At 42.2% G+C, this 25,678-nt stretch overlaps 1 protein-coding gene across 1 annotated transcript in view; it reads left to right on the plus strand.

The window, feature by feature from the left end:
* LOC124623005 (myrosinase 1-like) overlaps window positions 1–25,678 on the plus strand; it is a 74,115-nt gene that overhangs the window by 35,863 nt on the left and 12,574 nt on the right. The window contains exons 6-8 of the mRNA XM_047148796.1: window positions 12,722–12,816; window positions 19,655–19,799; window positions 21,558–21,706. Of these exons, the coding sequence (XP_047004752.1) occupies window positions 12,722–12,816; window positions 19,655–19,799; window positions 21,558–21,706 (389 nt within the window). The remainder of the gene's footprint in view (window positions 1–12,721; window positions 12,817–19,654; window positions 19,800–21,557; window positions 21,707–25,678) is intronic.

Genomic DNA, 25,678 nt, shown 5'->3' on the forward strand with positions numbered 1-25,678 from the left:
GTACTAGACCGGTATAGATCTAGTGAGATGTGGGAAACTGCCTAGAAACCACATCAAGGATGGCCGGCACGTCGGTCCTCGTGATAAATCCGCCGTGAAGTGGCCAACTCGCTTCAAAACCTGGACATAACAGAACATTGGATATAAAACTCTGCAAAACGGTGTTCTTTATAGATTGTTTGGATTACTGAGCAGGGATCTGAGTTGAAATTACCTACTTGACACATCAAAAACTATAAATTTAGAAGATTCCAGTAAAACATCGGGTATAAAGCATTGTGAGGTCGCTTATAAAGAAGGAGAAGTCGAAATGACGTACTGAAATGTTGGATTCGATATTTTACATTTTTAAATCGAAATCGTAGTCACTTTTGTCGCTTGTATCATTATCGCTTCCAGAAACGCCGCTGTCTGATTGTCTATCGACATATAGTTCGAAGAAACCGATCTTTTACCTTAGGTGGCATCTTTTTATCTACTTCAGTTGTCGTTCTCTGGAATCCCCGGATGAGTGATTCCGAAAGTGGCACACGCCGATGGAATACGTCACGCATGCAAAGGGCGTACCACTGAATTGCTGAAGTGCCTAAACAAGACTGTATTTGCAATGCGAATGACGTCAGATGTAGCAGATATAAATTAAAAAAGCTTGCTTACTTTGCTTAATTTCATTCTATCGTGTCATATGGGATCATATTCTGGGGTAACTCGTCAAACCGGGCAAAACTTTTCAGAGTCAAAGGCATTAATAAGACATGTTTGTGGTGTAAATTCAAGAAGATCATGTAGAAATTCGTTTAGAAATTCGTTCAAGGAACTGTGTACTCTAACCTCTGTTTCTCAGTATATTTATTCCATAATGAGATATGTTGCAAATGGTTCAAATGGCCCAAAGCACTGTGGGACTTAACATCTGAGGTCATCAGTCCCATAGATTTAGAACTACTTAAACCTAACTAACCTAAGGACCTCACACACATCCATGGTGGAGGCAGGATTCGAACCTGATACCGTAGCAGCCGCATGGTTCCGGACTGAAGCGCCTAGTACCACTCGGTCACGGCGGCCGGTTATGTTGCAAATAACATATCTCTATTTTTAATACTAGGAATAAGAACGAATTACAGAACTTTCTAAAACTACTTACTTTGATCCAGAAGGGCCTCCAGTATTCAAGAACAAACATTCAATAAACTGCCAGCAACCATTAAAAACTTGGGTTTGGATAGAGCACAGTTTGAAGAGGGTTTGAAAGACTTTTTGCTAGGCAACTGCTTCTGCTCTATAGAGCTGTTAGACCAGCTTACTGCGAAAGCAAAGAGAGCTTCACTCCAAGTTTAAACGCAGCCAAAAGCTCTCAGACAAACAGAAGCTAAACGATGTCAAAGTTAGCGTAAGGAGGGCTATGCGTGAAGCGTTCAGTGAATTCGAAAGTAAAATTCTATGTACCGACTTGATAGAAAATCCTAGGAAGTTCTGGACTTACGTTAAATCAGTAAGTGGCTCGAAACAGCATATCCAGACACTCCGGGATGTTGATGGCATTGAAAAAGAGGATGACACGCATAAAGCAGAAATACTAAACACCTTTTTCCAAAGCCGTTTCACAGAGGAGGACCGCACTGCAGTTCCTTCTCTAAATCGTCGCACAAACGCAAAAATGGCTGACATCGAAATAAGTGTACAAGGAATAGAAAAGCAACTGGAATCACTCTACAGAGGAAAGTCCACTGGACCTGACGGGATACCAGTTCGATTCTACATAGAGTACGCGAAAGAACTTGCCCCCCTTTTAACAGCTGTGTACCGCAAGTCTCTAGAGAAACGGAAGGTTCCAAATGATTGGAAAAGAGCACAGGTAGTCCCAGTCTTCAAGAAGGGCCGTCGAGCAGATGCGCAAAACTATAGACCTATATCTCTGACGTCGATCTGTTGTAGAATTTTAGAACATGTTTTTTGCTCGAGTATCATGTCGTTTTTGGAAACCCAGAATCTACTCTGAAGGAATCAACTTGGATTCCGGAAACAGCGATCGTGTGAGACCCAACTCGCTTTGTTTGTTCATGAGACCCAGAAAATATTAGATGCAGGCTTCCAGGTAGATGCTATTTTCCTTGATTTCCGGAAGGCGTTCGATACGGTTCCGCACTGTCGCCTGATAAACAAAGTAAGAGCCTACGGAATATCAGACCAGCTGTGTGGCTGGATTGAAGAGTTTTTAGCAAACAGAACACAGCATGTTGTTACCAATGGAGAGACGTCTACAGACGTTAAAGCAACCTCTGGCGTGCCACAGGGGAGTGTTATGGGACCATTGCTTTTCACAATATATATAAATGATCTAGTAGATAGTGTCGGAAGTTCCAGGTGGCTTTTCGCGGATGATGCTGTAGTCTACAGAGAAGTTGCAGCATTAGAAAATTGTAGCGAAATGCAGGAAGATCTGCAGCGGATAGGCACTTGGTGCCGGGAGTGGCAACTGTCCCTTAACATAGACAAATGTAATGTATTGCGAATACATAGAAAGAAGGATTCTTTATTGTATGATGATATGATAGCGGAACAAACACTGGTAGCAGTTACTTCTGTAAAACATCTGGGAGTATGCTTGCGAAACGATTTGAAGTGGAATGATCATATAAAATTAATTGTTGGTAAGGCGGGTACCAGGTTGAGATTCATTGGGAGAGTCCTTAGAAAATGTAGTCCATCAACAAAGGAGGTGGCTTACAAAACACTCGTTCGACCTATACTTGAGTATTGCTCATCAGTGTGGGATCCGTACCAGATCGGTTTGACGGAGGAGATAGAGAAGATTGAAAGAAGGGGGGCGCGTTTCGTCACAGGGTTATTTGGTAACCTTGATAGCGTTACGATGTTTAGCAAACTCAAGTGGCAGACTCTGCAAGAGAGGCGCTCTGCCTCGCGGTGTAGCTTGCTCGCCAGGTTTCAATAGGATGCGTTTCTGGATGAGGTATCGAATATATTGCTTCCCCCTACTTATACCTCCCGAGGATATCACGAATATAAAATTAGAGAGATTCGAGCGCGCACGGAGGCTTTCAGACAGTCGTTCTTCCCGCGAACCATACGCGACTGGAACAGAAAAGGGAGGTAATGACAGTGGCACGTAAAGTGCCCTCCGCCGCACACCGTTGGGTGGCTTGCGGAGTATAAATGTGGATGTAGATGTAGGTAAAAATAATTGCCAGACACCAGTTTTCACAGCACTTGGTCACAAAAGTCGAGATTAGATATTTTGTGCATCATAAACTTATTAAAACTCATAACTACGGAGGCTTGAACTTAAATAGTGGCAATCTGCTGTGGAGACACTACGCAATGAAATCTACTATTGTCGCTGACAGCACACGTTGTTGACGTACCTACTTTAGCACCGAGCAAATGGACTCGCCCGTCCTATGTCACCTGCGTGCGCACAATCTAGGGAAACAGAGTCACTTGTGAGCGAGCAGCCTAGCGTAACGGTGTCACTATGTCCTCTGAACAGGAACAACGAAGTTTCATCAAGATTGTATGTGCCAGAGGTCGTACAGCACGACAGTGTCATCAAGGTCTTCAAGAGGCGTGCGGGGAATCGGCATTGCCGTACAGAACAGTGGCACGTTGGGTGAAAGCCTTCAACGAAGGTCGGAAAACTGTAGCAGACATGCATGGGGCAGGTCGTCCTCGCATCTGTGAAGAAGAAGAGCATGCTGTTCGTTTTTGGAGCATCACCTGCGACCAGCTTTGCGAAAGAAGCGGCGACACTTTCTGCGCAACCCACCCATCATTTGGCACGACAATGCGCTGTCGCACACAGCGCTAGCTGTGGGTGCTCTGTCCGGTCGATGGGGCTGGGAAGTACTGCACCATCCACCATACTCCTCGGACTTAAGTCCTTGAGACTTTCATTTGATTTCGAAGATGGAGGAACGACTTCTTGTGATTCGCTTCGGAACTGTTCCAGAGATTCGACAGGCAGTAGACAGCTCCATTCGCACCATCAACAGAATATGCTCTGCTAACGGTATACTGCGCCTTCCACATCGCTGGCAACGGGTTCTATACAACGCTGGTGACTATTTTGAAGGGCAGTAACAGGTGCAAACATGTAACTCTTTTGTATCGGTTGTGAATCAATACACTCCTGGAAATTGAAATAAGAACACCGTGAATTCATTGTCCCAGGAAGGGGAAACTTTATTAACACATTCCTGGGGTCAGATACATCACATGATCACACTGACAGAACCACAGGCACATAGACACAGGCAACACAGCATGCACAATGTCGGCACTAGTACAGTGTATATCCACCTTTCGTAGCAATGCAGGCTGCTATTCAGTGTCCCCTCGACGATCACCAGTGGTGTACGGCCAGTGTAGGAGATTGCTCCCCACACCATGATGCCGGGTGTTGGCCCTGTGTGCCTCGGTCGTATGCAGTCCTGATTGTGGCGCTCACCTGCACGGCGCCAAACACGCATACGACCATCATTGGCACCAAGGCAGAAGCGACTCTCATCGCTGAAGACGACACGTCTCCATTCGTCCCTCCATTCACGCCTGTCGCGACACCACTGGAGGCGGGCTGCACGATGTTGGGGCGTGAGCGGAAGACGGCCTAACGGTGTGCGGGACCGTAGCCCAGCTTCATGGAGACAGTTGCGAATGGTCCTCGCCGATACCCCAGGAGCAACAGTGTCCCTAATTTGCTGGGAAGTGGCGGTGCGGTCCCCTACGGCACTGCGTAGGATCCTACGGTCTTGGCGTGCATCCGTGTGTCGCTGCGGTCCGGTCCCAGGTCGACGGGCACGTGCACCTTCCGCCGACCACTGGCGACAACATCGATGTACTGTGGAGACCTCACGCCCCACGTGTTGAGCAATTCGGCGGTACGTCCACCCGGCCTCCCGCATGCCCACTATACGCCCTCGCTCAAAGTCCGTCAACTGCACATACGGTTCACGTCCACGCTGTCGCGGCATGCTACCAGTGTTAAAGACTGCGATGGAGCTCCGTATGCCACGGCAATCTGGCTGACACTGACGACGGCGGTGCACAAATGCTGCGCAGCTAGCGCCATTCGACGGCCAACACCGCGGCTCCTGGTGCGTCCGCTGTGCCGTGCGTGTGATCATTGCTTGTACAGCCCTCTCGCAGTGTCCGGAGCAAGTATGGTGGGTCTGACACACCGGTGTCAATGTGTTCTTTTTTCCATTTCCAGGAGTGTAGTTGCCACTATTTAAGTTTCAACCCTCGTATATTTCATTCTGACGGTGTATTAATTCTGTTAATATTAGTGTGACGTAAAATTTGCAATCCTCAAACCGTCACAAAGGGCAATCATAAGGAAACACAGACAAAGGCTTGTAGTTCACAATGATTTATTACAAATGTCCCCAAAAATAGTTTCACAAAATCTTTTACAAAACCGGCCTTCCAATAACCACCAATAACAAATATATTTAAAAACCTTATACAGTCGTTACAAGAAGACCCTTCCTTTTAACTAAATAACAAATAGACCTAGATAAATGTAGATTACAAGCATAATAGCCCACAAATTTAACAGGAATATACCGAAACAAAATCCTCGTTGGTAAAACAAGCAACAGAACAGAACATTAAATAACAAATATTACGGAAAAGAGCTAATTCCCCAACGGGAACCTTAGACTGAAAAACAGATCACAGAGCAACGTAATTCCTGCAATTATACAGTGACGTATGCCACTGAACTCACTTGTGAAATCCCTTCAAGCATAACAACAATATTTAAGCAGAAAAGACAGTTATGTTAATAGTGAGTTCAAGTTCCACGCAACAGCGGCCACACCCCCAACGGATGACACACCTTAATACAATAGTGACCCAATTAGTAGGAATAGGGGACGCACTCTGGAGCAGCCAGGACACATTAACAATAAGAATCTCCAAATAATTACAAGAGAGAGTACCCAACTTCTGTTAACTACTGGGGCGAGCATCGACCCTGACAGGAAACACACAAGTAGCGCCGAGCCTCATCAGAACGTAGCCGGCCGAGCTAACGGCGTCGAAAACATATTTCAATCAAGGCGCTGCACCCTGTTTTGGTCAATCCGGAGCTGAATGTGCCCGCTGCTCGTAGTACACTGTAACATAAAAAAAGAAACCAGACAACCAAACCAAAGGACACAATACAAACACTCTTATTTTGAGAGTTATGCCCCCCTTTAAATTAATACCCTTAACGCATGGAAGACCTGAACAAATAGCATGGAAAATTATTCACTTCTGACAGCTCATAATTCTTTACTCCTGCAGGCAGACCCCAATAACAAGCATAATGTCTGGAGAAGTTAACGGCCTGCTGAACCAAGAGCATAAAAACCCATAATACAAGACACCAAAGTCACGACCCCTTCAAGCGGAGACTACAGAACAAATCATAAGATACTCAAGTAACATTACAAGCACACTGTCTTCACACTAAACTTGTCCTCCGCACTATCGTAGAATGTCTCATGCAGCCTGCACACTACTCACGCTTAGTGCTCCCGTCACTGAACATAGTCTTACACTTTTAACACCACTACTCAACATATACTGGAACCAATAGTGAATTCCTTATTCCCGCCACTTGAGACACGAGTATGATCTACAGAAGATCTCGGAGGATTAAAGTCGGCACGCGCATATTTTTTGTATTTCTGTTCCATTCAGGTCTGACCTGAGTTGGATCAATGTGCACGAGGTGGATTCAATTCGGTGCCAGTGCGCAACACCAACTCGAAAACGGTGCCTTACAACAGACAACTGTCCGGACCAGTTTCCACGTTTCTTGGACGGGGACTTCCAGCTTAAACATTTGCCTTACGACCCCTTACGGCCCCGAAAACCCTGCTTTGAACTAGGCGACTGGAACTATTTTTAATTTAGTTCAGGAATGACGTGTCTTAGACAAAATATATGAGTGAGTACAGAAGATATTACACAGCAATTGTACTAAATATGTGGTTTATGAAACACAGTTTGGAACTGTGTTACTCGATTATCGGTACTATGAAACAAGGAAAACACAGTCCATTTTTCCACATTATTACAATACTAAGATCTATGGCAAGCCACTGGTATGGCCATTTTCATTTAATATGAGAATGACGCTCTACTAAGAGGATAATGAACAAGCATAATGTTAGCGAAATCGACTGCAGTGACTCTGCATGCTGGCCTCTAACTAAATACCTGTAACATGATGCAGGTCGTTTTTTTCTTCACATTCTGAGAGAGCTTGGGAAAGGGGCACACACTGGATCCGTCACAGACAAAACAGTGTGGGACGAAACAAAGCAGCAGAATTTAAAAGCCGCCGAAGTCTCTGACATTCTCACGGGGAAGGTGTTGTCTCCATGAAAGTTGCCCTGCGGGATCAGTTCTACTGCTCGTCACTAGCCTAGCAGCCAAGTAGTGCCTAGGTGGCGAACTATTGTCAGTGGGAGACCAGCTCTCTGCCATGTTCTGTAGACTGCCTTCAGTAAATAACAGTCTAACACTTTCCTAAAAAATCGCAGCTAGCACGAAAATAAAAGCCTCGGCTCCAGTACAGTTTTTACTTTCTGAGAACTTCTGATGGGTGCAAGAATGCTGATGGAAATGATTGTGGTGTGATGAACACGGATCACAGAGAGAGGCTTTTAGGGAAAGAGGGGTTGATCAAAGAGTCACTGCACTTTTAATTTGCCGTGTTTTTCTTGGTGGGAATTTTGCGGACGAAGCAATCATAGCATTGGTGGGCTACGTGTTCTTATTCATTGATAAGCGGTCATGTCTTGTTTGGCAGGAAGAAAATAGTAGGTTGTACGGTTCTTCTAGAAAGGAGACCGAGTTTGAAGAGGGAGGCGGGTGTGCATGGAAGAGTTCGTCCGAAGATGGAGACGGCGATGGACTTAGGAGTTCCTTCACGGTTCAGTGTTCGTGTAGGTGGAACAGCGCTCCATGTTCCATACTTCAGAGAGACAGCTATGACGGAAATGCTCTGCATTTCTCATGCAGATACTTTATGGACAGCGTTAGTAGTAGCACCGGCACCTTAGAAAAACCCTTGATCAGAATTTAGTCAAGGCACTGCAGATATGTCTCAAATCCAGTAGTGCTATGGGCAGACGCTTGCACTTCCCAGTCCAACCGACAGCCCATAGTCACTGTGTTCGTTTTGTTAGATGTACATTGATCATTTTTAGAATTACAGTTGCATCAAACGGATATGTTTTGGTTGGTTGATTTGGGGGAAGGGACCAAACAGCGAGGTCATCGGTTCATTGGGTTAGGGGAGTATGGTGAAGGAAGTCGGACCTGCCCTTTCAAAGGAACCATCCCAGGATTCGCCTGTAGCGATTTAGGAAAATTATGAAAATGCTCGGTGGGCATGCTATCAGGACTTTCAAGTAGCCCTGAGAACCAGCAGATACACGTAGTACATTCCATGCAGTGCATCTTTGAAATATTAACTGAGGTTGTTAGATAGTCCTATGTATTTCATATTTGAGTATTTGGTTGAATAAATGAATGTATTCGTTTGAAACTTGTGTCAGTTAACATTTTCATTTAATCTTATTTTAATATTGTGCAGTTCCCCACTTTAGGTTCGACAGCTAGTGCCATAATTTCGTTTGTGCACAGTAATTCAGCTCCTGTCTTACAGGTGTGTCCAGCTTTCAACTAATTTTCTCCATCAGGGTAATCATATGAAACACACACAGGGTTTTGCAGTTGTATGTACTAAAATAAGAAGCTTAGGGCTCGTAAATGTGTATTTGTTCATGTGTAATTGGGTAAGGTCGAAAACTTGTAAACAGTTTGCTAGCGAATCGCTTATTAAATATTTCATCTATGAGAATGATCCTAAAATAACTTGTTTCGTTAAATATCAGAGGGCAGTCTTTAATCTCTCTTTCCGTTCAAAACAATAATGGTTCCTGCTCTCTGAATGCATACAAGAGACTGCTGATGTGCTGATTTTGGTTTCACTCTTTCTTTTTTTTTTTTTATCAGACGTACAAGTAAGTAAGCTGCGCCTACCTTGTGATAAATATGGCTAGTTTTGTTGGAGTCTCTGTTCCCACTGTCTCTGCAGTATTCAATATGGCAATTCCTCCTTCTTAAACATAACGAAATACACAGTTAAGCTTCTAGAAGACTGATAATTGAGTGGTTATCAGAGTAATTTGGCAGTTTCAGAGATTTAAATTTATGTAATACAGTTTATGTCAGGATGTTCAGCTGGAATGGATACTATATTCATACAGACACCTGTTCCATTTCAATAGATAGCTCACTCAAATTTTATTCAAACAAATAGGAGATCATATAATGATTACTAGTAACACTAAACTGGCCTTACTGCGTGTTTACACTTCAACGTCTCCAACAGTTTTTCCTACAACAACACCATTACTACGAATGCCCTTTTTAAATAATGTTCTACCTTGTTTATGTGTAGCATCATCGATCATCAGACCAGGAAGAGTATCTGATGCGAGTATCGTTATATGTTTAATGAACTGGCGAAATGTGCGGTCAGCATTCACATTTATGAATAAAGTGCCGAACATGACTGCGGACTCGTATGTAGACTTTATAGCTTCAGTTGAGGGCAGACTGAATTCAATTTTCCTTCTTCTCCAATAAATAATTATTAATGTCCTTTAACGCAACTTTTTGTTCCTCTCTCGCTAATCGAACCACTAATGAATCGAACTAACTACGTTACACGCTTTTCCACCCATACCTAATGACATTCAGCTGCTTCTCTCTCAAAATTTCTATGGTTTTATACCGATATTAATTCCTTTGCGCAGAGTAGTTAAATCGTATACACGATTTACAAATACATAAAAAATTTCAACAGTGTGATTAAAATTCAGGGCGAAAGGCTATCAATGACAAGATTCGCTGATGAGGTTAGTATCCCTAGTCAATATGAAGAGAAATTACAGGATTTGTTGGATGGAATGAACAGTCTAATGAGTACAGATTATGGACTGAGAATAAACAGGGAAAAATTACAATTAATGAGATTTAGCATAGATAAGAATAGCGAGAAAATTAACATCAAAATTGGGGATTACGAAGCAGACGAATTTAAGGAATTCTGCTACCTTGTAGTCAAAGTTATTCATGGCGGGCGAAGTAAGAAGGACATAAAAAGCAGATTATTAGGCACAAAAAGGGCATTCCTGCCCATGAGAAATCTACTGACATCAAATATTGGTCTTAATTTGAGGAATAAATTTCTGAGAATGTACTTTTGGAACACAGCATTGTATGCTAATGCATCATGGACAGAGGGAAATCCGAAACAGAAGAGAACAGATGCGTTAAAAATGTGGTGCTGCAGAAGAATGTTGAAAATCAGGTGGACAGATAAAGAATGAAGAGGTTCTCTGCGGAATCGACGAATGAAGGAACATATGGAAAACACTGACATGAAAAAGGGACACGATGATAGGACATGTGTTGAGGCGTCATGGAGTAGCCTTCTTGGTACTAGAGGGAACTGTAGAAGGTAAAAACTGTAGGGCATGACAGAGATTTGAACACATCCATGGAGTAACTGATGACATAGGGTACAAGTGCTACTCTGAGATGAAGAAGCATACTTTAGATACCATAAATACTCCTAACTTAAACATACGTAAGTAGTTACACAAAGAAAAATTCAACGTCAAGCAGAACTCAAAAAACAAAAGAAAATTTCATTTCTCACTTGTGTTGTATCAGCTGATTTCGGATCTTGGGCATTATCAGTTACTAAGAAAACAATGATATCTACATGCGATAAAGTTATGGGGGTCTGAATAGAATTCTACACCACACTTTCTGCATCATCATTGTGTCAAATTGACTCAGCATCAAATTCAGTACAAAAACCATTGTTAATGGCGACGAAGTGCACAAATGCAATCTACTGGATTATAGCTCATTCCACGGTTAATACTGAAGTGAAATACTAAGCGATCAAGTGGAGTGTTTACGTTAGTTTCTTGACAGTTAACGCAGGAAGTGCTAAAACTCATTGTTATGTTCGCTCGCTGTACTGCGTGAAACGATTCGTGGAGTGCTCTCATCACCTATGGTCACCCGTCCTCACCCTACATAACACCAACATCTGTATCATCCATGACGCTTGTGGCGTAGCAAGTAGATTGCTTCAGTGAGACGTCGGGCAGATATTACAACACAGACACAAATTATTAGTAATTTATTTACGCTTGCGCATGTTAAGTACTTACGCTTCTAATAATTATTGTCCAAAGAATGACGTGTACTTGATTCTGACACTGAACCGTTGTTTCATATCAGAGTGTAACTGCCTTTAACGTGATTAGAATTCAGAGTACAGTTCTGTAGCACGGAGCCGGACCTATGCTATGACGACATTGTCGTCGTTAGCGATGATTACAGGTGGTCGCTGATTGGGCCGGGACTGTCTGAGCGCCTCTGTGCCCGGACATAAATGACTTCCCGGTGGGGCGCCGCAATAAAACATGATGATTCCTGACACTGACTGTCTTCACTTGTGGTGCCGTCGTGAGGTTCCAACAGAGGTTCCTGCACGCAACACCGCACACTAGTGTGGTCTAAGGTTCTGTGCTATCTACTCAGCTGCATAATGGCTTTCAGGAGGTATACCAAATACTTTGGAAGATAGTACTACAGACTCATTAGAAGAAAACACTCCATATGCCAGGAATTCAGTTTCAGTGGTTACAGGTTGTGGTGTAACCCAACGATATGCTCGTAGGAGAGAAGCAAAGGCAAATAATTCAAATGTTATTTCCATATGTTCCACTTCCTACTTGAGAGCATTTAGGAATTCTCTTGACAAATCCTAGTGTTGCTCTCCTTATGCCACCTTGGTATTATTTTATCACGGCAAAGTTATTCATAACCGAACGATCAATTCACCTTTTGTATTTTCTTTCCCTCTGTAGACTCCATCTTTCGTCCCCACAGGTAAAAAGGTAAAGGAGTAAGTTCTGGTGATACTGGAGTTCAAGAATCGTGACAATTTCTATGGGAAGTAAGCTTTAGTTGCTATGTCACCTGACAACTTGAATGTGCAAAGGGTCCTTCGTGCTGGAAGAACATATCCATTCTTGTAGCCAAAGGAACCTTTTCCTACAATGCTGGAAGCTCTTTCTATAAAGTGCACATAACGTTGCCCGATACGACAGTGCGGTAACATTAGGCCCAGCCAAGCCACTACTTGTCGTACTACACAACAGATCTTCTGAGATACGTTCCTGAAAACGTTTCTCCACAAAGACATGTGGGATTTCATCGGATGAAATATGGTTGTGGGCTCCTAAACGTGTGGTGATTATTTATTCCGGAAGAAAGAGCGTAATGGCTGTTCCGTTAGGTGCGGGTTTAACAGCTTCAATTCTTGCACTTCTTTTTCATCTTGAAAGTCTTCAAACACGCATTATAAGACGTCGTGGCCACGTTTACACTAGATGGCTAGTGAAATTCTTATCTCTTGATAACTGCTGGTCCTAGTGAGACCGATATCCAACACATCATAATACTATTTCGTCTATGTGATAGGAAAGCATGTTTGTTCACCGTGTATCTGTCTGATCTCAGTTTATATTTCCCCTTTCAGTTACACAGAACGATCATAAAATACTGCATTGTGTTTTGGTGTTTCCAATATACGTCTCTTTTGCAGGTAAAATCAGTATCACGCTGAACTGTGACTGGTTCGAACCGTACAATGACCTGGAAGAGACTTTGGAGGCTCAGGAACGTATGTTCCAGTTCCAGGTACGATAACTTCATTTTAAAATACTCTGTTTGTCTTTAGCTCGAGCGTCTTGCTCGTCTATCGACATAATCCTTGAATGAAACAGTCCTCTATTGTTAAAAGGTCTACTGCCTTAGTATTAATGGTTGCTAGGATATAATAAAGCATTTTCCATGGATTAATATACTATTCTAAGTGTAAATTCTAACAAGGTTTTGTATCACATGCATAACTACGAAAAGGAGGGTCCTTAGATTCAAGGGGAGCTGGTAACCTAAGAATAAGGCTTATGAAATTAATAAAATTACTTTCAAATAAAAGCGACAGAATAAAACAATGGGGGAGGGTTCAGGAAAGCACATTGATATGCTGAACTAATACTGAATCGTAATTATGTAATATCTTACATGACACACAGAAGTATCACATTGTTAGCGACGTTCGTAGATTTCAGAAAGGTTTGCGATTCAATTGGCGGAACAACTTGTAACACTACGCTATCGCGCACGTTACTTATTAAAGCCTGTACTATGGTAAGTTGACGGGCTTCACCTTATAAGATAGGATTTTGGTATATATGCTGACCGAGTGTACCAGAATGGAGGCAAAATCAGACTTTCACCCACTCAGTAACAACAATGATACGTCAAGCAAGTCTGAAGTGCAACTACACGTTAAGACGGACAAGAAGCAACACAGCAGATGATACCAAATTGTTAATAATACGGTCGCCAGCCTAATTAGGCATTAACTGAGTTTCTTCCCAGTACAAGTTGAAGTACGTTCATACAAAACAACACTTAATGACACTGCATAATATGGTAAATATTATAACCAGAAAATCTACTGAACTAATAATTTCCCTTTTTGTATTAATATGAACAAGCCATAAATACACAACAATACACCATAATATTTACTACAAACTTCGTACTGTCTATTGATCTGATTAAAATCGGGCATAGGTTTCTCTAGAAAAAGCACTTTCGAAACACACACACAATATCAATTTTGAAAAAGGTAAAACACTAATAAATTTTGGTTTTATATTGACTTTAACTTTGCTGGTCAAATCAGTTCAGTACACTTCAGAATTTAGATGAATAAAAAATAAAAGGGGACGGTTTGGGGGGGACCCTGAAACTGTAATGGTCACTGTATTGAAATTCTTTAACTATTTAACTCATTAAGCACTCAAGGTTTCCAATATATGAATTACTACTCTTTTTGTCTTATTTCTTGCTTATTTAACTACCATTATTTTTGTCTCAAATTAATTAAACTTCATTACTAAACCAATTTCAACATTATCTTCCAACTTTGTCAGACCTATGGTCTTTACTTGTATATTCATTAACAATAAAATTCCTTAAACGTTATTCTAGCATAGATAGGTCTGCAGGTAATTTTTATTAACATAAACTTTAAATCTTCATTTCGGGACACTCGGATTGCATATGTGGAAAGGACCCTGTCTAGGTTAGTGATGAGGATAATTAAATGATAGGACACTTCTGGTAAAAGTTAAGTTGTTATTGAACAGTCAGGAACAAAAGTAACACTGGTCCATACGAATACAGTACTAAATGTTTCAACCTGTTCGTGTCGATGCGGCGGTTGGCGGGAGGCGAGATGGCGAGGCGCACAGCACACATACAATCACAGCTATGGCTCTTGATGTATCGGCACTTTGCTTCTTCTTAGCGTCGCAATCCTTTTCCATTTAGTGCCTATGGAATATAGCCATGCTGTATATTCGTCGGAAACGGCCCATCCGAGGCTCAATGAAATCACGTTTTCCAGGAGAGCCTCCTCGATCCAGAGCGTGTTTCTCAGACCGATGCCCAACTCCGACTACTACTGCTGAGCCCGTTATGCCGTGACGCGCCCGTGTGCATTTTCCCGCGCTCGCCTGCCATCCACTTTTTACCGCTCCCCTACAGACAGGGTATTCACCCGAGGTTTTGCATTCTACATATCCTAATACATTGCCTACGTATGGACCAGACGCACAAGTACAACTTTAACATCTTACAATAGTTTCAACATGGGTTACACTTCAATTCTGTTATAGCATTGCTTGAAATTTGACATAAATATTAATATTCACATCGAAAGTTGCTTACAGTTTCTTTAACATAATGACACGAAAAGAAAAAGAAATGAAATCAAAACATTGCTTACACTAATTTATCGAAAATCAGAAGAAAAAATTATTATACGTACAGTTGTTGTTACAAACTCTTCTATAAATCCTAAAAGAATTACGTTTAGAAGCTGTAAACGTGAAAAACGAGTAGTGAAACTAAGAAAGAATAGTGCAGAAACACTGAGATGAAGTCAAGATCAAGGCACAGGAAAAGCAGAAGCATTGTTGAAAGAGCATTGTCTTAGGAGGAATGACACGGAAACGAGGGAAAGAACACAACAGCCCCAAAAAAAGCACTCTGTATTCGGAAGTCCACATCTTTGTACATCTCTTATAAGGAAATTACTTAGGTAAAACTGAATACCATTTTCCTCACCTTGAATATTGTTACTTGGTTGGATCCTCCTTAGCGTGTTGTCCACAGAATGGTACACAAGTTGCTACTGAAGCTTCCCCACCTCTTAGACATAGGCCGTTGTCAGGCCATTTATTGTGACAGGAGCGTTCCAGCAAACGCTGTATTGCAAATTTCAGTTGGTCTCACAAATGGTGACTCCGGTTCTTGGCGGGAAGTACCGCAGGCTATTGAATTACGTTGATACTGTCTGCTAAAGGAAAGTGTTCATGAAGTAGGTTCAATGTGCTTATGTATTATCTTAAAGTATCAATCAATCGCCAAAATACTATCGCGCTGGATAATAGATTCGATGGTACTGTGTAGATACTGTACAGCTCTCAAATTAGCGTCGACAGTGGTGAAATCGTTCGACATCTGCACTTGATTATGGGCCGAAATATGACCAAGATACCTCTGAGCTAAACATAGTGAATTGCTTGCGTAGAACATGCAATGGTATACTGGGGTGGCTTTCTCTCTTTTATGGCAGTATTCAGGCGTCAGGCATATACCCCTGTCATCAGTGAAGAGAACCTGACGCCACAGATTCAGGATCTTTTCCACGTGTTCCCAAGCCCTGCTCTTCAAGCACCACCTTACTGGGAGATTCGTACCGTTTTTGGTAACGGACATATAGAGACAGGATTTATCGTGTGAAATCACTTGTGTACTGCGAGGGTCGTCAAGACCGTTGCAGTTGTTTCCAAAACGATGGTGCTCATTTCTGTTGCGTTCTGCTCCGGGAATCTACTTGCGAGCTGTTGACTGTGCACGGGCACCAAGAGGCAAATCTTCTATGGCTTTTGTCTCGCAACAGTGACTGAATGTTCGTATAACGTTGCTGTAGTGCACACCAATTCGGAAACTTGCTGTGCTCACCAACCTGCTTGCCTTCAGGTAACAATGCGTGCATATTCTAAGTTCGAAACGACCTTTCTAGGCATGTCGAATAAACTGAACAATGTGCAAAAGACCCAATGTCCTGTTCACGTTTATACACAGCACACTCTATTGAACCTTACTTACGCCTCTGTTGTAAATGTGAAAGCTGAGATAGAGGATTCCAATAATAATAATACCCATACTAATTTAAAAATCATACAATTCATAATGCTGATGAAAAACCTTACTAGCTGAGTACCGAGCATTGCTTGGGTATGCATTTAGTACAGTTCTACTAGTCCATCTCCTCCTCTCACTCTCTTTGTCCATCTCTTCCGTTTCCTTGTTCATTTTATCCTTTCCATCTCTCTCTCCATCTCCTCCTTCCGTCTCTGTGTGTCTATCTCCTCGTCAACCATATCAGTGTCCACGCCCTCATTCCCCCAGTCTGTCTCTCCATCTCTTTCCGCTCCCTTCTCTGTCCCAGTTATCCCTCCCACGGAAATGGTGGGTTGCTGGTTGTTACCCTAACATTATTTATTACCACAGAATAAGTAATATGTGTACCATGTTTGGTTGAAATCTATCCACAAGTTTAGGAAGAGTATTTTACCCGCGACTTTGTCCGCATCCGCACATGTCACATATATTAAATATGATTCCACATATTTGTGCACTTATTTAATATGTATGTCTAGCTAATTTCGCCCTCCAGATTCGTTTCCCGCAGCTCGAGCTTTATCATGTGGCATCTCCTTAAGTATGAGTCGTAAGATTGTATTACGTAGGTACATTCAGCGACATACTTGGATAATGCATGCGAAATGTGGTTGCGAATGGAGTTAGCAGAAAAAAAGAAATAAATTGAAACTTTAGACATCATGCAGCAGTTTTTAATCATCTCAGTGTTTATGGAGTCATTTCACCTGAAGTGTGTGTCGTAAAATAATATAATTTTGCAACTATATTAACTGGTTTATATGAATACTGCCTGCAAACTTCTGAATACAGTTAGTAGCGAAGAAGTAATAATTAAACGTGGCGCCTGATGCGGTAGATTTGTTGCATAAACGGGGAAAATGTAGTAAGCGATAAACATTTATCCATTCATAATTTTTGGGGGTTATCAGCGAGAAACTGTTTCGCAAAGCTTTGAAACGATTTGGAAACTTTATTGCTGTCATTCTCAAATACTGCATAAATAAAATCTGAGTATTCGTGCATCGTGGACTACATTTCTTTTTAATTACGAACCTCCCCCCCCCGCCCCCCCCCCCCCCAACCACTCTGATAGGTAGATGGTTCCTACCTCACAGTGACTCTTTCTAGACGTAAGTGGTTGTACAGGGTGAGTCAAAATATTCATTTAAAGTAAGGGTGAGGCGGTCTATATTTTACGGCATGTACCGAAAATGGGCGCTGTCTAGAAATCGACCATATTGAATGCGTCTTTTTTTTAATTGAAAAGGGTTCTTGTGATATGTTAAGTAGCATCAACATTTTCTGACAACTTTATTTCTATAAACCAATTGGAAGTAGCAATTATGATTCAAAAGTTAACAAATCATTCCAGCTGGAATTACAGGCTGGACTGTTCTCGTAAGGGACAGTCATTTAATGTGGTCTCAATCGAATTACTCTCGGTCAACGCACATATGAAGGCGCTGGATCCAATAATCATGCACTAGCTGAACGTTTCCGCAGAAATGCAGGCACACGATTCTTTAAGGTTGCTCGAGAACGTGTGATGACGTCTGCTTCTTATTTTCTCTGCACATTCGAGTTCTTCAAGTGATCCCAAAGCCAAGTGGTGTGAGATCAGATGTTCTGTGTGGGCATTCCACAGAACTACGTCGGCCAATCCAGTGAACAAGAAATTTACCATCTAACCACTGACAAAAAACTGCTCCGTAGTATGGTGTTGCCCATCCTGATGAAATTAAGGGGTAAAGCTGCCATCTACATTCAGAACTAACGGAAATACCGTTTCTTGCAGAATTTACAGGTATCGTTGACAATTTAGGTTATGGGCAATGAAAATGGGTCCAACTCGCTGGTACCCCATATTCTACACAACATAACTTTTACCTCATCAACTACCGTTGAAGGATCCATCCAGTGCGGATTCTGGTCACTCCAGTATCTGTGACTGTGACAGTTGACTTCACCACTGACAAAAACGTTTGCCTTACTGAACAAGATATCGTGTACAAAAGAGGGATCTTGTTGAACTTGCTCTAGGGCCCAAGCGCAAAACTACATACGTCTGTCCGGGTGATTCTCTGTTAGGTGGTGGAGGAGGTGATTCTTGAATGGATGGAACTGATAAGCACGAAGGATTCGTACGATCGATGAGTGGCTGATTCAACATTATGCTGACAGACGTCGTGTGCTGCAGTGTAGGCTGTTCACGAAAGACACCAAAACCGTTCTTTAAGTTGTTCGTTAGCAGCATTTTTTGGGCGGCCACACTGTGCCTTGTCAGCTCGTCCCAGTTTTTTAGAATTTGGAATTATTCACCTGTGTTGTCTTTCTGGGTGCCGGTTGTTAAAATCTGCCGCCATGCCTCGGAATTACCATTCTCCAGAGAACAAAATGACCTCAATTGTCTACTCCTTGGTCAAAGCCATCTTCAGTTACCTGTAACAAAAAAGTGTTGTAACTTTTGAACTATAACAACTACTTCGAATCTGTTTAAAAGAATGAACATCTCAGAAAATGCCGATGTTATTTGATATATAACACGAGCCCCTTTCCATTTAAGAAAAAGATTCCAGATAGCCGATTTCAAGATGGGGCCATGTTCGGTACATATGGTAAAAGATAGACCATCTCACCCATACTTTACTGGAATATTCAGGTTCCCCCATTCCTGCAGATTTCTTAACATAACAGGGTGTACTGCGGCTTTTGAGTATCACCGTACATACACACACTCACAAACACATCCATTTTTATCATATGTTTGGACTACGAAACAAGTCACTAGCAGAAACTGTATTTGAGGGAATGAAAGGTGAGAGAGGTAAAGAAAGAGAGACACTAATGGTGGGTTTGAAAATATGTACATAAGGCAGTACAGGGTTGTGATGTAGCATTGTTAGTGAAATGGGGACAGGTGACGGGAATGGAAATTACTTCAGATTAACCATAGGATCTAGGCGCTTCAGTCCGGAACCGCCCTGCTGCTGCGGTCGCAGGTTCGAATCTTGCCTCGGGGAAGGATGTATGTGGTATCCTTAGGTTAGTTAGGTTTGAGTAGTTTCTAAGTCTAGGGGACTGATGACCTCAGATGTTAAGTCCCATAGTGCTTAGAGCCATTTGAACCATTTAACCGTAGGATCTAGATCAAAATAACAGTTCCCAACTGCTCTTCACTAAGATACTTCAGTTTGTGTTAAGCAGCGGCTGCATTATGCACACCTTACAGCTGGGCCTGTACGCGAACCCTATATACGTGGACGGCGACTACCCGGCAGTGGTGCGAGAACGTGTGGACAACAACAGCAGAGCCGAGGGTCGACCCAGGTCTCGGCTGCCCAGCTTCACAGAGGAGGAGAAGCGGATGATCAACGGTCAGTCACCTGCACCAGAGGATGCAGAAACCAGGCAGTCTCTTTTCTGTCCCGTCCTACGTGTTTCCTTTTGCTCCTATGAGGTCCTCTACGTTTTTATCTTATTTGTCACTACGTCTACCTACGAACGCTTAATGTTAAAATGACAAGCCTGCCTCTGCTTTATTTGCTTCTGCATCATTGATGTTACTAAGATATATATCTGTGGTCCTTAATTCTTTGTGTCTCAATTAATAAGAGTTCGCCTGTCTAGTGCATGCCACTTAGGATGACTTCTGTCCCATAACGTATCTGTGCGTATTCTTTGAGCGTTCCAAGGATGATATTCCGCTACACTACATATTCAATGTTTCTGTTCAAGCACCTTCTTCCCACTCGCCATCCCCGAGTGGATCAGGGAAGGTGGGTGAGGGCGATCAGTTAGTGGAACCAGAAGTACCATAACCCACACAGCGCCAGGTGGTGCCCGGTGTAATGAGGCAGATGTAGTTGGCTGCAACATGTACTGTACCCTCGTCAGCAATTATTGATGAACTGAAAACTTTGATTGACTCAAGAATTGGCCCATAAACACATAACGGATGACTTACCATTAAATCTCATCAGCTTACAAAACACGCGCCAGAGTCGTTCTGTTCATTCAACAGCTTGTACCACTTGAAATATTGATTTCTACCCATTGGTACCCGTTTCTATACACTCAGTTTGTCGCACTAAGTGTTCGCGACACTTAGTATGTCAGCATAAAATATTGCTACATCACCCTTCATACACATACATCGAATAATACTCAACTTTAGTCTTGCCCTTGCATGAATGGTTGTAGCCCAGATGCCCGAAACATATAAATGACTGTCCTTAAAAGTCCTTTGGTTCTTTTGGCATTGTTAAAACGTTTTTTACCGGTTGTTAATGTTTAAGTCATGTACAACGCTTCACTTTTGGTATGTTAGCAAATTTACTGATACAGTGACACACACACAGGCTACACGTCACGGAATTCAACCCAAGACTCCCTTACTGTGGCTACCACCACTAGTGCTTATATAATAAATAACAATTAGAAAAGGTCTCTACGTATTGTGGGAATTGTACATAGTTAAACTTGCAATAAAAATCTTCGAATTTTCTTAAGACAGATTACAAAAATTGGTTTCATGAATTACAGCAACAAGTTCCAGACGATAATTCGTTTGACATAAATTCCTCTATACATCGGAACGTTGTGAAACGCCTTCTGTAAGTCACTGAGTCGGATTCTTTGCAACATTCGAATTACTGAACAACACACATTGCTAGCATGTTTTTGACAGCATTACAATGATTACTTTAATTATTACTATTGCTCTATTGTATGGTGTTGTGAGAAATTGTAGTCTGGGCATTAGTTTTCATTCGGACTAAGCTGACAACATTATCAGATAACATTGAGTAAACTGATTGAGATTTTCACATTCCCAACATTCATTTAATATTGCTATTGTAAGTTTGAAACAATGAAATACGAAACTTAGATGGTACCACAGTCTTCAATTGAGTGGCATTGATCTGTGCTTTTTATATTGTTCCATTCAGTTACATTACTACCTCTACATGTGAAAAGAAATACATGGAGTATATTAACGTATCGTCTGACATTAAGTCAGATACGCCACCACTCTTAAGACGCATATATAATTGAACTCATTACCACGTATTTTAAAATAAAGGGTCACTGAGCTAATTTTTAAACTGTATAATTTGACATTTCACCGGCAGGGTCTGCGGATTTCTTCGGGCTGAATTCGTACACAACAATGCTAGTGATATCTGCAGCTTTGGGTCACTCGCCGTCAATGGATCTTGACTGTGGTGTTCTGCGGATAATCAACTTCACCTGGCCCAGCAGCTCCGCCATCTGGCTCAAGGTGAGTTTCACAATCACCCTCTCACCCCCCCCCCCCACCCAAAAAAAAAAAAGAAAACGAAACGAAAATATGATTTCCAGTCTCCGCAGGTAGCTCCCACCTGCGCTCTGGCAATTGTCAGGTGTGTAGGCAGCACTAATTAACAGTCATTTCATGTATCCGTTCCATCGCAAGTTCTTCTCACGAAAGTAGTATCGGAAAGGTGTTTCCATGTATGTAGTTTTGCTATCTAATTTTGACATAGTGATACGTGAGAGGTGGTTATTCTCCTTGGTTTCTATAGCTACTCGCCATGAATCTTCCGTGCTGTTTATTTACCTTTCAATGATGGCGCTGTAAACCCTCTTCCTAGACAGTGTAAGATGTCATGGAAACGTAAGAGCCTATCAAGTATCGATGCCAAATGCCTCTGAGCACTATGGGACTCAACATCTTAGGTCATAAGTCCCCTAGAACCTAGAGCTACTTAAACCTAACTAACCTAAGGACATCACACACACCCATGCCCGAGGCAGGATTCGAACCTGTGACCGTAGCAGTCCCGCGGTTCCGGACTGCAGCGCCAGAACCGCTAGACCACCGCGGCCGGCATCAAGTATCGATATTCGAGCCTAGAAACATTCATAGCTAACAAATGTGTATTATTATAATAATTCTGGGTTATACTATTGAAACGTTCCCTTAGAAAAATTATACATGATTGTGCTTAAACTGACACACAATATTTTTTAGCGCAACGCAATCTGCCATTCAATAATCCCTACAAGAGGATGGCCCTGACTATATTAACCTATACGTTTCACAAATCGCTTACCTCACAAAAATCTTCGTTACTCGAACTACTGCAATACAGCGAGCGCCACTACTGCCAGCTAAATAAAAGATTCAAACTACTGAAGGCACTAACTACTGATAGGCATAGTTAGCAAAAGAAAGATTTTGATAGAGAACAAACAATGTATTCACCTTAATAGTGTTCAAAAGTCATAATACTTATATATCAGTCCATGATATCCAATATTACAAATTTACTCTTTCTGATGGACGCACAAGCAGATCGTCCGCTCTCAAAATTCCGCCATCTCTCTCCCCACATCCACCACTGCTGGCGGCTCACCTGCAACTGCGCAACGCTACGCGCTGTTAACAGCCAACTGCCCAACACTACAATAGCGACTATTGCAACAATGCCGACCAGCCTCAGACTGCACACAGCACAGTCAGTGATTTTCATATAGAGCGCTACGTGGCGTTATCAATAAAAAAACCTAAACAGCCTACTTACACTATTCTACTTTAAACAGCACTGTGCTATATTAGACTGCTACATGTCATTTAATCAAAAATATTGCCAAATTAAAACTTGTACCGGTAAAAGTGTTCCCTGTATAAGGCAAATATCTAGCATTTGGGTTTCAATTATGTAGGGGTACACTATCGACGTGCGTCAAGAAGCTTCGTAAGAGCGTGCATTCTGCACAAAAGCAATTGATTCACATACCAATGTAACTAAGGCACGTTGTCGTACGAAATAAATCTATTCCTAAGTGGACACTGGTACTAAGGCTTATAATAATGATAACGTAGGATGACCAAAAATAATGACTTTCGGTCCCAATCCTTACGGAGTATATTTACGCTGTACGAATGTGGCAGAGTAATGGACTGATGAACGATGAAACGACGTGAAGTTTCCAAAAGACAGATTGTCCTCGATCAGATTTTAAATTTGAACGTTGTAGAGTAAGAAAACAATAAAGTGGTCAAAATAGATGTTGCATATCGCCGAAACCTTAATACTGACGTTCTCATCCAGAAAAAATTTACGATATCAATCAATTGGTTTGTTTGTAATGTGGTTCCAGCGGAAACAGACTTTGTTTCTATCATGAGGGGGCAGTATGTGCAGTCGTTTCACCTGTAAACATTGCAGCACCTGTTCTGTGTGTCATTTCAAGGGTTGTATTGCGTCAGGATGGCTCGAAAAGCAATAGTGTATGATAAGGGTATGAGAAAGATGGAAACAGCATCGAATGTTACTGTGAGTGAAAGTGATTTCTCTAGAATCTGGAACAATCTAGTGACAGAATCAAGTGAGGATTGTCAGAGAAGTGGCCTCAGAATAAAATAAAAAATTAAAAAAAAAACAGGTGTGCACGAGGTATATCTGCGTGTAACAACAGGCAGAAACCTTCAACACATCTATGATGGCAGTTCCAAACAGCTACAGGAGTGCAGATGTCGACACAAACGATACGAAATAAGCGCAACGAGGAGGAATTACTTGCCAGAAGACTTTTCAAGGATCCCCCTCTACAGTCGCGTTCGGGCATGGACACGAAACCTCTCTTTCAGGACTATGTAGCAGAGGGACACAGAGATCTTTTCTGATGAGACCTATGTTAGTCTCCATGCTGTAAATACTGATATTTGTGTGTGGAGGCAACAAGGATAACGTTTACACCCTAACTGTGTGGTATAGTGCAACCCTCATCAAAGTGGGTCAGTCATGTTGTAAGGATGAATCGTCTATGGTAATCTTGTCCAGTCTGAGACATTACAGGGCATCATTGGGGCGCTGTAGAGGAATGGTACAATATCCCGCAGACTCTTCTGGAAAGTCTGGTAAGGAATATGCCTAACCACAATCAAAAGTGTCTCCAACTATGAGGAAGGCAAACTGGATCATAAACAATGTGTTATGCAACTGACACTGATAGAAAATGTAGTGTCCGCAATGGAATCTTTCGTAAGGTTTCTTTATCTGTTTAAGTTTACTTAGTGGAAGTGTGTTTACCTTCTTCTTTTTGTTTTCTCATAACTACACTCGACAAAACGATGTCAAATTTTGTTTCCTGTTATGTCTGGTGTAGCCAAAAGATCAATATAACATTTATTTTGATCACTGTACAATGCTGACGTTGATTCGATGGTGTGCCCTTCGGCAACGTCGTTGCTGTGCCGTGACCTCTTTCCGTAGGGCTCCTAATTCTAATACTATCAAGAAAAACCTGCTGTGGTATCATGATGCTGTTACACTTCTACACAGAGAATTTTTCGCGTTAAACTGGAGACGAAATGAACCGGTGTAAAGGCCGTATTCGTGGATATTGCACACATATAGCAGATATATACAATTTTGTCATCTTTTCATATCTTTACGTTATGCCTTTTTCATCAAATGAAATATATTACATCACAGCAACAGTCGTTTGTAGCATTTTCACCTCCGACCTACTATCGATAAAAGCCCGTCCAGGCGATAGCAGTGTCACCTGGCGAGGAATGACTGTTCGTCAGACACACAGACGGTGCGTATAGTATCAGTGAGATGCTGTCCGTGTGTAGAATGAGGAGGCGCGCGACCTGAGTTTTACTGAGGGCAGATTTTGATGGCCCGAAGGGCCGGCACGAGCATTTTGGAAACTGGACGATTTGTAGGGCATACTAGGAGTGCTGTGGTGAGTGTCTTCAACACGTGGCGAACCCAAGGTGAAACTATGTCCAGACGCCTCATCATAGATGTCGGACGAGGTAGGCTTGGCACACTGGTAAAACAGGACAGGCGGCGTACTGTGGCGGAACCAACATCAAACTTTAATGTTTGGGAGAGAACAGATGTATTTGAACACACAGTGCATCGAACGCTCCTAAGGACGGGCCTCCGCAGCCGATGACCCGTGCATGTGCCTATGTTAACACCACGACATGAGCAACTGGTTCCCTAATTCACCAGATCTGAACACTATGGAACACATCTGGGATATGATTGAACGTTGCGTCAGAGTTCATCACCCACTTCCTGGAATTATCGGGAAATAGTTGATGAGTTATGTGTGCAGATGTGATGCCAGCTCGCTCTAGCGACCTACCAAGGCCTCATTGCTTGTATACCACGTTCTGGCTGATCAGTGACAGACACCTATGATGCACTTTAGCCTGTGATGATGAAAAAGCAGCTTTCCTATTAGC

The sequence above is a fragment of the Schistocerca americana genome, chromosome 7 (genome assembly GCF_021461395.2).
Source record: "Schistocerca americana isolate TAMUIC-IGC-003095 chromosome 7, iqSchAmer2.1, whole genome shotgun sequence".
Taxonomy (NCBI): Eukaryota; Metazoa; Arthropoda; class Insecta; order Orthoptera; family Acrididae; genus Schistocerca; species Schistocerca americana.